This window comes from Apodemus sylvaticus, chromosome 5 (genome assembly GCF_947179515.1).
Source record: "Apodemus sylvaticus chromosome 5, mApoSyl1.1, whole genome shotgun sequence".
In the NCBI taxonomy this organism is placed as follows: domain Eukaryota; kingdom Metazoa; phylum Chordata; class Mammalia; order Rodentia; family Muridae; genus Apodemus; species Apodemus sylvaticus.
The window spans coordinates 16,785,381-16,800,899 of NC_067476.1; the positions used below are offsets into that span (position 1 = coordinate 16,785,381).

The following is a 15,519-nucleotide window of genomic DNA, read 5'->3' on the forward strand; positions in this document are numbered from 1 at the left end:
TTAAAGTATCCTTTTCCCTTTACTAGTTGTCTTATTTCTTTACTTCCTTGTACGTAACTCTTCTATTATTGGCCTTTCTCTCTCACTGTTCCCTTTTTTGAAGACATAGCCTAGACTGGTCTCAAAACATGCTATGTAACCCAGGCTGCTTTCAGCCTGGCTATTTTGTACATTTTCTATATATACTATTTCCAACCTCTTGCTTTACAATCTGGAAAACCTATTCCAACTAAAGTTTTGCCACACTACCTCTTACTCCAAATAACTCAAGACAGTTGCATGCACTTTACTAAATCCACAGTTAATCCTCAACCCTTACTTTGACTTTCCAGTAACTTTCAATGCAACTCTTTAAAGCACTTTATTTTGGTTTCCCAAACATTCCATTTTCTTAGTTTTCTTCCAACTAGCATCCTTTGACAGCAGTTTGTAACCCTTACCCTGATCTACCTGCTTAAAGAGACTTTCTAATTATTTAGATGATCTCATCCAGTCTCATTGCTCTAAAAAAGTTCACATCACAATAATCCCGAAATACACAGAATATGCACCTCATGCTTACTTCAAAACTCATATATCCAGTGGCTATTCAGTACCATCTAACTCAGTGGTTCCGTGGGTCATAATCACTTTGGGAGTCAAACAACCCGTTCTCATAGGGGTCACATCTCAGATATCCTGAATATTAGATGTTTACATTATGATTCATAACAGTAGCAAAATTACAGTTATGAAGTAGCACAAAAAATAATTTTGTAGCTGGAGGTTACCACAATGTGAGAAACTGTGTTAAAAGGTCACAGTGTTAGGAAGGTTAACTGCTCTAGGTGAATCTTAAACATCTCAAATTTACTATAACCAAAACTGACTTGAGCTCCTGCAAACCTGATTTCACCCAAAAGCTAAGGCAAGCCTCTTTGCAAGAGCTCAAGCGACAAATTCAGGAATTACACCTGCCCTTTCTATTCTGCCTCCCAAACTCCAAATCCAGGAAATATTCTTGGGAAAACATTCTTGCCTGACCTTCAAAATGTATCCAAACTTGGTATCAAGCTCCACTTTTACTAACTTTACCTCAAGTGTATCTTAACTTTTGGCTTTTACTTTCGTCCTTCTACAGTCTCAAGAACGAAGCGATCCTTTTAACGTCAGTCAAATATGCCATCACTCTGTTCAAAATCACTTCACAGCTTTACTCAGAGCAAAAGCTTGAGTCTTCAAATGCTCTGAAAGTTGGTATATCACCTTGTCTCACTATATTTCACCTCAACATTTCTTGTGACACTCTTCTCTTGCCATGGGGACAATACCCTGGATGGCTATTCCTTCTGCCTAGAAAACATGTTTCCAGGAACTACATGGGTACCTATTTCACCTCTTTACCTCAATTCAATTTCAAAAGCCACACTCTAAACGAGGACTTCATTAGACCTTAAAATTTACAGACATTTAAGGGTCATTATCCTTTCACTCTGATATTCTAAACACTATGTATTTTTTATATTAATTATTATTTATACTATATAACCTAATTCATCATACTGTTTATTATAGTTTTTCCTTTTACTGAAATAGGGTAAAGGATGTATTTTCCGCATGAAATAAATACGTGACTCATTCAAAACCTATTACAAGGAATAGCTAGCTAACCAGAAAAACAGTGATAAACTACAATTCTGCTTTTGTCAAAGCAATTAACATAATTTATTGTATATCAGTCCAATAGACTGTGGACTCAATGACAGGCAGTAACTTAAGCAACTGTTAAGAGCTCAATATTTAACACCTGATCAGGTCCTCCACAGCAATACAAGCAGTTCTTTTTGTTTTATTAGATATATTCTTTATTTACATTGCAAAAGTCATCCCCTTTCCTGGTTCCTGGCCACCCATAACCCCCTAACACACACCCGCTCCCCCTGCTCACCAATCTACCCATTCCCACTTTCCTGTCCTGGCATTCCCCTACACTGGGGCATTGAGCCTTCTCAGGGCCAAGGGCCTCTCTTCCCTCTAAAGTCCGATACAGCCATCCTCTGCTACATATGCAGCTGGGGTCATGGGTCCCTCAATGTGTACTCTTTGGCTGATAGTTTTGTCCCTGTAAGCTCTAAGGGTACTGGGTGGCTCATATTGTTGTCCCTCCTATGGGGCTGCAAACCCCTTCAGCTCCTTGAGTCCTTTCTCTAGCTCCTCCATTGGGGACCCTGTGCTCGGTTCAATGGCTGGCTGAGAGTGTCCCCCTCTGTATTAATACAAACATTTCTTATGAACTTACCTTTACCTCCACTAAGTGGTTTTAAGTAGAGTGCCAAATCCTCTACACATTTTTTTGCCACTTCATAGTGTTTATTCTCACCTAGATTACTTAACTTTATTGATTGATGATCTGGTACCTACAAAAAAAATGCAAAGATTCATTCATTCACCTCATGCAACTTCTCCTTATAAATCTGCTAATAATCTTTTTTTTCCTATATTCTTTGTTTACATTCCAAATGATTTTCCCTTTCCCAGTTCCCCACTAATAATCTTAAAATTGTAATACAGAGATACTACGTTAAAGCCACAAGTCAACTTAAAACTGAAAAGTTAACAGTATTTTATAAGTGCTAATTTTTTAGAGGTCTTTACTATGTCATAATTATGAAAGATATTAATATGAGGTGGCTGGAGAAGTTGGCTTAGAGGTTAAGAGCATGCATTACTTGTCCGGAGGATGCAAGCTCAATTCCCAGCAACCACAGTGGGCAGCTCACAGCCACCTGCAAATCCAGCTCCAAAGGATCTTTGGCATTTGCGGGTACAGTACTTAGATGTACATATGCACACACAGAAACAAAACATAAAATTAAAATTTTTCAAAAGATGCTAATATAAGGGGAAGTTGTAGAACGTTATACAAGTGTTCTGAGTACTACTTTATTTCAACTTCTTTGTAAGTCTAAAAGTATTTCAAAACAAAATTAAGAATGAGTCAGGGAGTCTGCCTCTACCACATACCATTTAGCACTGCTTCTACATGATTTACCTATTAAATTTATAATTTGTGATCTATACTCCCTTGATAGACTATAAGTACCAGAGATGTGACTCAATGATGAGAATTCCCACCTAGCAGAAGTGAGGGCCCTCAGTTTGACCTCTACAACCAGAAGAAGGAAAAATATAAGATAAAAAATGTGGGTAAATTTGACCTTGAAAAAATTATTTAATTGGTATCAAATTCCACATATGCAAAATAAAAATAGCTCTACATGTTTTATAACGTTATTATGAAAGTTCAATTCAATCCCACGAACACTGACATTTATAGAACATTTCTCATGTGTCTATACTATGGATCCATCAATAATCCAAAGGAAAAATGTCTTGTTTCAAAGAGTTTAAATTCTATAGAGATAAGAGACAAGTCAATAAACAAACAAACACTGTGTTTGAAGGTGATCAACGAAAATACAATGCAACTGTAAATGATTTGAGAACTATGGAGAGGACTAGAGATAGCTTGGTGGATAAGAGCCCTGCTGCTCTCCCAGATGCTGCAGGTACAGTTCCTAGCACCCACATTGGGCGTAACTAGCACTGTTGCAAAAAAGTAAGTATTTTATTGAATTTTAAAGTGTGACATTGACAAGACATAGCATTATTTTATGATCCATTAGAAAAACTATGATTCCAATCAAACCATGACCCTACTAATTACAGAATTACTGCTGAGAATCTAAAACAGTGAAAATAGATTGTGAGCATTAAAACTACAATTTCACCTATCAAGATATTAAAGAAATGAACACAGTGAATTATTAAATTTACAAAATAAGCCAGAAAATTTTCTTATAAAGCTGTAAACTCCTTGCTTTAGTTAGTTTTGGGATTTTTTCCCCTTATTTTCTATAGATGTTATATCTTTCACTTGAGTTTTGAGGCAGTTTCCTTAGCACTGAATCTATCTTCCTGTCTCAAGTGCTAAGAGTCTAAGCCACCAGGCTAGGCTACTTCTTTCTTACTTGAATATTCATTATGCCATGTATAAAGTTCCATCTTCTCCTCATCTGTAAGTACGGGTAAAAGGTACCTAAAGAGCTAAGGTAAGAAGCAGAAATAACATCTAGAATATTACAGAACAGACCCTCATCAAATAAAAGTTGTTTATCAAATCTAGGTTCTTGCTATGATTCAATAAAATAGAATAATCATTGCACAACATGTAAGGGCATAAGATGTTGTATATAATTTGTTACTTGATAATAAGATCAACCAACTGAAGCTACAAATAAGACCAACAAAATCTCCATCTGAGGGCTTTAGTTAAGTTTTTTTTTCTATTTAAAACTGATTTTATTTCTTTTCATCACTTAACAAATAAGTACTGATATATTCACACAATTATATACCTAAATTCTGGCTTTGGTACTCAAGCCAGAACAAAGAAATATATAACTGTAATGGGATTCATTATTTTGCTTAAGAATTTATAGGAGTAAGAAAAATCTGTGTAGGAACACATCACAAATAGTGAACACAACCTTTTAGGTTTCAACTGCCATTCAACATAATTTGTACCAACTAATGAACTAAGTTTGACAACTGATATAATAAACCAGTACAATGCAGGACATTTACCTGGGCTCCAACTAACTGAAGAAGTGCAAAGTTGACAGGGAGCACATCAATGTCTGTGTTTATGGCAGTCTGGTCAAAAGGACACGCTTTTCGGTGAAGTTTATTCAAGCAGGTCTTGCAAACAGTGTGTGAACAACCTAAACTGATGGGTTTGTGCACATTCTCATCAAATTCATTGTAGCAGATTGGACAGGACAGAAACTCTGTCCACTGAGCTGCCTGCACAGGCATTGTGGAAGCTGATGCTCGGGTTAGCAGTCTAGCAGATCATTATTTTGCTGTGTAGTGTTTTTGAAGCTGCAAATGAACAAAAGCAAAAATTAACAATATATTTCTTAGTCATTCACTTAACTGTTAAAATCAACCACCACTACAGAATCTAAAACATTTCTAAATATAGGATTTAGATGTCTTTATAACAATAAACAACAAAACTATAAGTTGAATTACATTTTGCAAATTTACCAAGAGACAATTTATTAATACTCTTTCTTTCAACTAAATTCTACTGGTTGTTGATACAATAGTAATCAAAACTTCTGTGTATTTTTCTTAATGTCTAATACTTTCTATTTTTTTATGTTTAATGTTTTTACTTTGTATGAGTGTGTGTATGATTATGTATGTTGGCCCATGTGTGCAATGTGTGCATGCTAGTCAGTTCTCTCCTTCCACCATGTGGGATCACACATCATCTGGCTCGGCAGTAAACATCTTTACTATCTCACCCCTTCACCCCCACCCCACACCTCCTATTCTCTACTTAAGAACACGAGCTATGCTTGGTGGTGGTGGTGCACATGGTTTTAATTCCAGCAATTAAGAGGCAGAGGTAAATGAATCTTTGTCAGTTTCAGGTTAGTATGTCTACAGAATGAGTTCCAGGACAGTGAAACCCTGTCTTAAAAAAACTAAAAAAAGTAAGCAAGCAAACAAATACAAAAAATGAGAAAGAAAGAAAGAAAGAAAGAAAGAAAGAAAGAAAGAAAGAAAGAAAGAAAGAAAGAAAGAAAGAAAGGAAGGAAAGAAAGAAGAAAGAAAAGGAAGAGAGAGAGAGAGAGAAAGAGAGAGAGAGAGAGAGATCAAAGAACACAAACTACTGGACTATTTTAAGTTTGAAATGTTTTCACTGGATAACTACTACTTCAAAATATATTAATATGGCTTAATAGCTACTAAGCTTCAGGAACTATTGATCAAAATAATTATGTAGGGAATGGAGATATAGCTCTGTCACAGTCTGCTTAGAAGGCAGGAGACCCTGATTTAATTCCTAGCACCACAATCATCAAAACAATGTACTAATTCATTGTGAAATGTCACCTTGGCATCTGAAAAGGGAATTCTATGATACATTAGGATGTGCCTCAACTTAGTGAGTTACTGAAAATCTAGAAGGAATGTGATGACAGAGATGTTATCTATAACTGAAAAAATAAATAATAATGACAAAAGCAAAAAAATATTGTCTATGGCCAGTACAACGGCTCAACAGGTAAAAACATGTATGGCTAAGCTTGGCAGCCCAAGTTCCATCCCTGGGACCGACATTGTGGAAAGAGAGGAGAACAAACTTTCACAAGCTGTCTATTAACGTGCACATGGCTACATGCAACTCACCCCCCCCCTCAAAATAAGATGAAAAACAAAAACAAAAAAAATTTCTAAAATTTTTTGTCATAGTTCATAACAATACTTTACACAAAAATATGTGTCTGTGTTTCTAAAATTTGTCAGGCCCATTAGAGTTGACTTAGAAAAATAAAATATTATTCTCTTGGAATAGTTCTAAGGAGAAAAGAAGCAAAATATAAAATGTTCATCTTCTCACTGATTATAGTACAAACACAGAAAAATAACTATGAGAGAATCATCTTACATATCTTCTTGTTTGTTTAGTAATTGTACAACATTTAGCAAAGCAAGAGTCACAATCTACTTCTGGGGGTTTTGTTCCACTTTGTTTCTTTTTCCTTTTCTTTTCTTTTTTTTTTTTTTTTTGTTTTGTTTTGTTTTAGTTTGGTTTGGTTTTTGTTTGTTTCTGAGACAGGGTTTCTTTGTGTAGCCCTTGCTTTTCTGGAACTCATTCTGTAGACCAGGCTGGCCTTGAACTCAGAGATCTACCTGCCTCTGTGTTCCAAGCACAAGGATTAAAGGTGTGCGCCACCACTGCCTAGCAAGAGTCAGAATGGAAACTACACTACTTATAACTCACACATCCTCAATATTTTCCAATTCAAAACTTAGGTTAGTCTGACAAAGGCAATCAGGTAAACATCAAATATGGGTATTTAGGGTAATTAAACCACCAAATACTTTATTTAATACAAAAGTTTACAAAATACATTAGATATACAGAAAGCTAGATACTTAGAGTAGTCAGCATCGGGGGAGAGAAACATGTAACAGCAAGCACTCCCCAGAACCCCAAGAGACAAACGAAAACTCTAGTGGCCTTTACAGTGTTTTAGTTATTTTTAAAAAAGAATTTTTTTTTAGCCAGGCAGCAGTGGCACATGTCTTTAATCTCAGTACTCAGAGGCAGAGACAGGGAATTTCTGTGAGTTCAGGGCCACCCTTGAACAAGAGCAAGTTCCAAGACAGTCAGGGATACAGAGAAAACCTGTCTTAAAAAATTAAAAAGTAAAAACATTTTAAAAAATTAAAATAAAAAAAGATTTTCGAATTTACTTGGTAAACTTGAAATAGGTCTTATTATGCAAAAAAGCATCCCATACAAAATGTACCTATCTTCACTAAACAGCTCTAATGAAAAAACTATATATTAATATAAATATATTTACTTCTAAGCAACTCAAATTTTTCAAGTTATAAATTATTGTGACACTTTATCCTCAATCTGATTAGAGCCACCAATCTAAAACCAGTCTACTACTGATTGTAGAGATCAACGATAAGCAGGTAAGCAAATGCTTTTTGAAACTAACATATTTGATGTTCTACTTTCTAACTACAGAATTATAAATCCAGGCAAAGGATGAATTTCATTTAAATCTATAACTGGAACTCCAAATTAGTAACATAACCTGGTATTTTGCTAAACAGACATTTTGTGTACAAACAGTGACTCTATTGAGTTAGGGTATCACAAACTGCTTGGCAACAGCAAGAACTAACACTCTTTTCCTTAGTTCTCCAAGACCATTGGGACAGTGCTCCAGATGCACTGAACACTCTTTAATATATACAATGTATACATATATACACACATAAACATATACTTATATAGATAAGAGCTTTTAATACTAATTCATATTAGAAACTAAATAAATGCCTGTAAAATGTAAAAAACAGCTTTAAATGAAACTGACCACACTGTCAATTTTATATTCCTGCTATATCACAAATTCTGATAGTAAACTTACTAAACATTCCTTATAAGATATGATTTGATTCCTAAAGATGTTTTCCTTTAGTATTATGATCAATAAATTCTAAGTTAAGCAAATAAAAAAATGAACATTTTATCCAAAACAGAAACATGTATAACCATTAAAATATTTTATTAGTGACATAGGAGTTCAACTCTCTTATTTAAAAGGTACTTCTTAGGCTTATCTAAATACTTTTACAATTACCCAAAATTGATTTTTTTGAAACAGTTTCTTTATAACAGCTGTCTGTCCTGGAGCTCTGCTGGAGACTAGGCTGGCCTTGCACTCAAGAAATACTCCTGCCTCTGCTTCTTGAGTACTGGGGCTAAAAGGAATGCACCACTACCACACAGCCTCCTATGTTCTTTTTAATATGCCCAGCCTCTTACTATTTTTATAGTTTTAAAAGCATATAAGTAAACAATGGAGAGCTCAGTATATTAATTTATAGAACTTTTAGGCTTAGAGTGATATATTTTAATAATGACTTATTTGATTCAATGGATATGACATCCTAATTGCTGCTAACATTTATAGTGATTAGCAAAGCTCTTTACTGGATGTTTTGTGTGTCAACTTGACACATGCTGGAGTTATCACAGAGAAAGAAACTTCAACTGGGGAAGTGCTTCCATGAGATCCAGCTGTGGGACATTTTCTCAATTAGTGATCAAGTGGGGAGGGCCCCTTGTGGGTGGTACCATCTCTGGGCTGGTAGTCTTGGGTTCTATAAGAAAGCAAGCCAGTAAGAAACATCCCTCCATGGCCTCTGCATCAGCTCCTGTATCCTGACCTCCTTTGGTGATGAATAGCAGTGTGGAAGGAAGTATAAGCTGAATAAACCCTTTCCTCCCCAATTTGCTTCTTGGTCATGAAGTTTGTGCAGAACAGAAACCCTAAGGCAATTTAGTACCAGCATAGTGGGGTCTTCCTGTGACAACCTGACCATGTTTTGGGGAGGCCTGTGGAAGGACTTTGGAACTTTGGGCTAGAAGATCCATTCGGTGTTAAGAGCTCTGTGGGAAGTTGTGTAGGAGATTGGAAGACAATGTTGAAAACAGTGCAGAAGATGGAAGCCTGGCTTGTGAAATTTCAGAGGGAAGATTGAAGACTCTTATCAGGGCCATGGCTATTTTGAGTATGAAGATTATGTGGTTTTGGTTAGCTGAGGCTAAAGAATCAGCAATGATTAACAAAATACCAGAACTACTAAAGTAAAACCTTTGCATTATTGGGACTATTGATGCTGGTTAGTTGGAGCTAAGAAATTAGTGGTGGTTAAGAAGAGACCAGCATCATTGAGGTGAAACCTTCTGGGAAGTGTTTTCTGAGAGCAAAAAGAGGCTGTGTTCCAGAGATAGCTAAGGTTGTACCTCGTGCTGTGGCTGGACTTGGTAATGTGTGAGAGTCACCCAGGTGGTGCTGGATTTGAAGACATGAAGGGGTCATGAAGAGCAGCTGAGGCTTGGCACTATGAGAGACTGTGGAAGGCCATTGGTGAAGGTGCTACCTCAGTTGCAATTGATGATGGCCCAGGACTGAAGGGGTCTTGCAAAGGAGTTGAGGCTTGTCACCATGAAGAGAGCCTATGAGAGGCTGTTGGTGAAGCCTAGTTACAGTGGAAGACAGCAGTGTTTTGGAGATGCCAGTACCATGAGATGACCACCAAGAACAGCAGCAGCAGTGGAATACAGGCAGCTGGAGCCTAGAAGACAAGGGCAGTGCTACAAAGGGCAGGGCTGGAGAGGCGACCCAAGCCCTTGGAGGAGCCCTGAAGATCATGAGTGAATCCCAGACATTGGAAGGTTGAAGTTTGATTTTGCTTTTGATTGTGACTGTGCCCTGATATTTTTCCCTCTTGAAGTAAGAAAGCATTTTAGTGGAGCCCACAGTTAAGGGAATTTGAATTTTTAAACGGTATTGGGTATTGAAGGATTTAAAAGATATTGGGTATAAAAGGACTGAACTTTTAATATGTAAAGACTGAGGGACTTTTAAAATTAGTTAGATCTTGGGAATGAATGAAAAAGTAAGGGATAAGCCTTAATAGTGATCTTTGTGTGTCAAGTTGACAAGGGGTCAATTGTACTGGCTGGTTTTGTGTGACACAGGCTAGAGTTATCACAGAGAAAGTAACTTCAGTTGGGGAAGTGCCTCCATGAGATCCAGCGGTGGGGCATTTTCTCAATTAGCGATGAAGTGGGGAGGACCCCTTGTGGGTGGTACTACCTTTGGGCCGGTGTTCTTGGGTTCTATAAGAGAGCAGACTGAGCAAGCCAGGGGAAGCAAGTCAGTAAGAAACATCCCTTCATGGCCCCTGTATCAGCTCCTGTATCCTGACCTGCTCGAGTTCCTATCTTGTCTTCCTTTGGTGATGAACAAGAGCGTGGAAGTGTAAGCTGAATAAACCCTTTCCTCCCCAACTTGCTTCTTGGTCATGATGTTTGTGCAGGAATTAGAAACCCTGACTAAGACAGCACTTATCCCAAAATATACTTCCCACATGTTTCAAGTTTAGATAACATGAACTAAAAAGCCCAAAAGTCTAGATGCCTACAGAGACTGAGAAAATATTCTCACTATTAAAAAAGGCATAAGATAAAGCACAGGAGGAGAAACACTCAAACAGAGGCAGAATCTTAAACAGGCTCAGACCTCCAAGCTATAGTTCCTTGATATGAGTCCAAATTCACAATATGCAAAGAGTAACAGACTTGTTTTATAGATGCAAATTACAACCTTCTTTACCAAAATAAACAGCATACTAGCTAAAAACTTTCATTTTCTCTTACTTATATTACAGTCAGTTCAGGACCATGACATTGTCAGAATAGAGTATATGACTTTTTCATTACTTTGTGTGTAAAACATAATAGTGTAACATAGTATTTTATAATTCTGTTTATAAAAGTATACACTTTCTGTTAAGCAATCATTATTTAAATTTAAGTACTATAATAGACTACACTGATACTTCCCCATATAGAACATATCAAAGTAATTAGCTTTGTTCAAGGATGGAGCTCAACTGTAGAACACTTGCCTAATGTTTGTGAAGCTTTAAATTCAATCCCCGGTACTGCAAAACAAAACAAAACATAGCTTTAGACTTAAAATCATACTAAAAGCATCAGAAGTACAATGTAAGATTTGACCTAAAAAAAACCAAGTAACAGAAGCTAATGGAAATTACCTGCAAACTCTACAGTTCAGCACTCAAGTAAAAGAAATTTTGGAGAAAAAAAGGAGCTGTCTCCCGACTGTTGTTTTAATCTATAAAATGGAGGAGATGAAATTTTACTCCTCAAAATAAGGGGTGAACGCAATGTTTAAAGTAAGACAGAACTTTCAATGAATTCTAATAGGGCAACATTCCAATTTTAAGTAACAAAGTTATGCTTCTTTAGTGATGGCTAGAAATGAAATATTTCAAGACTAAACTTAATTACTTATTCTGCCTCTAGATAACTTTCTCTTTCTTTTCTTCTTTCTTTGTACATAGCCTGGCTGTCCTGGAACTTGATCTGTAGACCAGGCTGGCCTTAAATTCACAGAGATCCACCTGTCTCTGCCTTCCAAGTGCAGGGACCAAAGGCTTGTACCACCATGTGGCTAATCTTATCTTATTACTGAAGCTCTTAGTACTCTAATTATTCTGACTCTAAAAGAATACCACTGAAAAAGCTTTGAGTTCCACACGTATGTATGTATGTATATATGGTGTCGTTGCATGGCAACTGACTCCTATAAATGCTAAGGAAGTTCAGGGAAAGAGGACAGTTGGCAAGCTAAAGATTAGCCTAGGCTACAGAGAGAGTTCCAGCCTAGGATGGGTCAGGATGAGACCCTGAATCAAAAAAATCAAAAAACTGCCAGGCAGTGGTGGCACATGCCTTTTATCCTAGCACTAAAGAAGCAGAGGTGGGTGGATTTCTGTGAGTTCAAGACCATCCTGGATTACACATTAAAACACACACACACACACAAATACAACAATTTCTCTTTTCAAATTTTTTTAAAAAGGAAAAAAAAAACATAGCAGAATCAAGTTTGGTGGTATATTTTATATAACTTAAGTAAAATATCATTTTAACATGTAATCATATAAAAACTTAAATATTAAAGTGTTATAGAGTTTTCCATTAAGTCTTTGAAACGTAGTATATATTTTGCATTTAACAACACATTCCAAATTATACTAGCTCCATTTCAAGTCCTTAGTTGTCACATGAGGCTATGAGGTAGTACAGGTAAATCTAGACTACAAATAATAGTAAATAATACTCAAGATCTGATTTTTACTATAAATTTTGAGGTAAAAGTCACACACTAAAGGATTTAGAAATTGGATTTAGAAATGGAATTAGAAAACTCAGAGATGAAATCACCAACACTCATGAGACTGGGTGCAAGTCATTTTTAATTTCCAACTAACTAGCTATATTTTTAACCATAGACTTCCCTTTTCCATCTCTAGGAAGTAAAATTTCAAACCAGTCCAACCAAAAATAAGCAAATTTATTACAACCTTGTTAAGTCAAGGATGGTGGTGCACACCTTTAGTCCCCGTGTTCATGAGGCAGAAGCAGGTATTCTCTGTGAGCTCAATGTCAGCCTGGTCTACATAGTGAGTTACAGGATAGTCAGGGCTACTTGTAGAGGGGAATCTTGTCTCAAAGAACAAAACAAAAAATGAAATAAAAAAAACCTTGTTACAAATTTATAGCATTTTTACCCATCACATAATGTACAGATTCTAGTTTTAAATATAAAATCCCGAGTGTAGAAAATAATGCCTTTGCCAACTGGAAGGCAGCAAATTATAAACACAGAAACTAAATTAATGAAAACATGAACAAGAATGAACGTTATGTCTTCTTGCATGTCATACTAACACAACAATAACTGATCAGGGGTAATTCAAAGGCCCCACTAATGAATTAGACTTCAATTCGATTTTTAAAGAATAAAAGCCTGTTTAATTATGGTACCTGTCTTCTCTACACAAGACTAGAAAATATATTAAGCGTTTTGTCCTTCTAGCAATTTTCCAAACTCTGAAATGCGGGAAACATGAATCACCAAATCAACAAACAATCGCAATATTAGAAAATTGCCTTTAATAGGATGAAAGAGTCTGGTTTTTCAAGAACTGGCTGTGTTAGTAAACAATTTAAGACATGGATGATGATGTCAGAACAGTGATCTTTTTTATCCAGATAAAAGGTAGAAACAAGAATCTACAAACTATTCTTAATGATTCCAAGTCTTAGGTTGTGTGTACAACTTAACCATAAACTAGACCCACCAACTAAACATTCGTTTCTTTCCTTCTGTCAAGTACTACCACTTTAGTGTGTCATTATTAGCTTTCTCTTGTTAACTGAAAGTTTTTTACTGAAACTTAAATAAAATCGTGATTACTAAAAATGACAGTAAGATTAGTAAAACACTCTAATACTTTATTTGGGATATAAAGTCAACTCTAATTACAGTGGGTTCAAGGTGAAAAGAAATTCCTTAGGGTCCTAAGGTAAGAGGAGAGTGTGATTAAAAAGAACCGAGGTGGAGCTTAAACAAAAATCTAAACAGGTTAAGAATCACTGAATTTGAACACTTAATGGCTGTGATTACTTTAGACTATTTTGGTGTGAGGGCTGTGTCTGCCAGTATCTTCAAACTCTGGTGATTTCAAGGATGGAAATGACAGCTCCTTATCTCCTTCCTAAAGACAGAAAAGTACAGCTGTTTCTCTTAGAAACAAAGATGCTTTCTACCATTCTCCTAAGATGGTGGAAGAGTCTCCTTATGAGGCTCCCCCCAAGGAAAAGAAAAAGAAAAAGGGAAAGAAAGCTATAGCAGAATTCCCTGGCTGTGCTTCATGCCATCGCTCTAGTCACATCCTGGTCCACCATCTCCCTCCAGGGAGGTTAAGCCCTCCCTGGGCATTGTTTGGCCAGGGTCCCTCTTTACAACACTCAGATCGCCTCCATCCCGGCGCTGTGGTCTCGGGAAGCCGGGGGCTGGAAGAGAAACGCTAAGACAGGACCTGATGTCGGGACCTCTTCGAAAGCCCTCTTCCTAAATGGGGGAAGCAAAGACGGAAGCCGGGCTCTGCTCGGGTGGGCTCCTCAGTGGACAGAGGCGCCCCTTCAGCCGGTGCTGGAGGAAGGTGGCCATTTGAGCGTTTCGCTTCGCATCAGAAAGCCCTACCAAGCGAGGGGCCTCCTCGGGGCCCGGGTGCCGCCGTGTCAGGTGCGGCCCGCGGCTCCCAACCCTCGGGGTACCGGCGGCCACCGTGCACAGGCCGCCGGGCAGAGACAGCTCCCCACCCCACCTCTGGGGACCGGACAGCGGGGCCAGGGCCCCAGCCGCATCTCGCCCGCCCCCGCCCTACCTGAGGGGCCCGGGCGGGGTCGCTAAGGGCCGCTCCCGGGGGCCCCGCGACGGCGCGGCTCGGCGACGGAGGCGCCTCGTCTCGCCGGGGCAGAGCTCGGCGGCGGTTTCAGGGCCTCAAACTCCATCGGGAGCTACAGGGACAGCCCCGTTGGCGGCGGCGAAGGCCGCGACGGGGCCTCCTCCTCCTCCCTCCCTCCGCCTCCTCCTCCTCCTTCTCCTCCTCCTCCTCCTCACCACGGAGGCGGACCTGGAGGGATCCCGACTTAGCTCTCGCGAGAAGATACTGTTCACTTCACGCGAGATTACGCAAGCCCGGGAGTTGGGGTGGAAGGGAAGCTTAGTGGCTCCGCTGCCTAAACTGCGCATCAGTTTCCCTCTGAAGAAGAAAAGCCACCTTCGTCACATGACAAGGGAACCCCAGAGTACTGTGGGAGCTGATGCGAGGACTAAGCAAGCCGAAGGGCCTTATGGGAAACTCCCTGCACGCCTAAGCCTTGAGCCAGGAGGCTTGCGGGATTGAGCCAACGTAAAATTTATCATCCATAGCGCAGAACCTGATATGCATGTTCCAGTCTACTCTACTCTCTTGTAGTGAGATACTACCCCGATTAGCACATAATTCTCCAGTTTACAAAAACCAGGACCAAAGTGAAAACGTTTGGCAAGCCCATCTAAAATCCCAAATGCCTCAAAGGGGGTAAGGATCAAAATTTACAAGTTTTGGAATTATATCTCAATATTTGTTAGAGGACTTATGGCAACCTGTAAGGTAGGAATTATCCTCTATGTTCTTATAAATGAAGAAAGACTGGAAATAAGGATGAGGAAAAACAATTATAAACTGCTATATGCCAGGCTGTACAATACCTGATATTTAAAAAGTATTTTAATTTTATGACTTATCAAAGTAATCCTAAAAGGTTGATACTGTGTATCCTTTGTTATTGATGTGCAACTAAATGTGAAACAAAATTTTCAAGAACATCCATGATAATATCTGTATATAAAGTAGAATATGGAAAAGAAATTTCTCTAATGAGGCTTTAAATATATCTGAGTTATAATCCGGATGTGTTGGTGCATCCCTGTGAACCCAGCA

General features: G+C 38.2%; 1 protein-coding gene across 10 annotated transcripts in view; it reads right to left on the minus strand.

Moving 5' to 3' along the window:
- Window positions 1-14,644, minus strand: part of Rc3h2 (ring finger and CCCH-type domains 2) — a 56,863-nt gene extending 42,219 nt beyond the window's left edge. For 2 of the 10 annotated variants that reach the window (XM_052182378.1, XM_052182379.1), the window contains exons 1-4: window positions 14,419-14,644; window positions 11,065-11,100; window positions 4,627-4,923; window positions 2,279-2,396 (exon numbers count right to left, since the gene is read on the minus strand). In XM_052182378.1, coding sequence (XP_052038338.1) covers window positions 2,279-2,396; window positions 4,627-4,857 — 349 coding nt within the window. In that variant the 5' untranslated portion in view covers window positions 4,858-4,923; window positions 11,065-11,100; window positions 14,419-14,644. Of the gene's footprint in view, window positions 1-2,278; window positions 2,397-4,626; window positions 4,924-9,394; window positions 9,924-11,064; window positions 11,101-11,214; window positions 11,295-12,549; window positions 12,694-14,418 lie in introns of those variants that run through there. The other 8 variants (XM_052182373.1, XM_052182375.1, XM_052182370.1 and 5 more) reach the window with 8 other exon arrangements.
- Window positions 14,645-15,519: the final 875 nt, after the last annotated feature.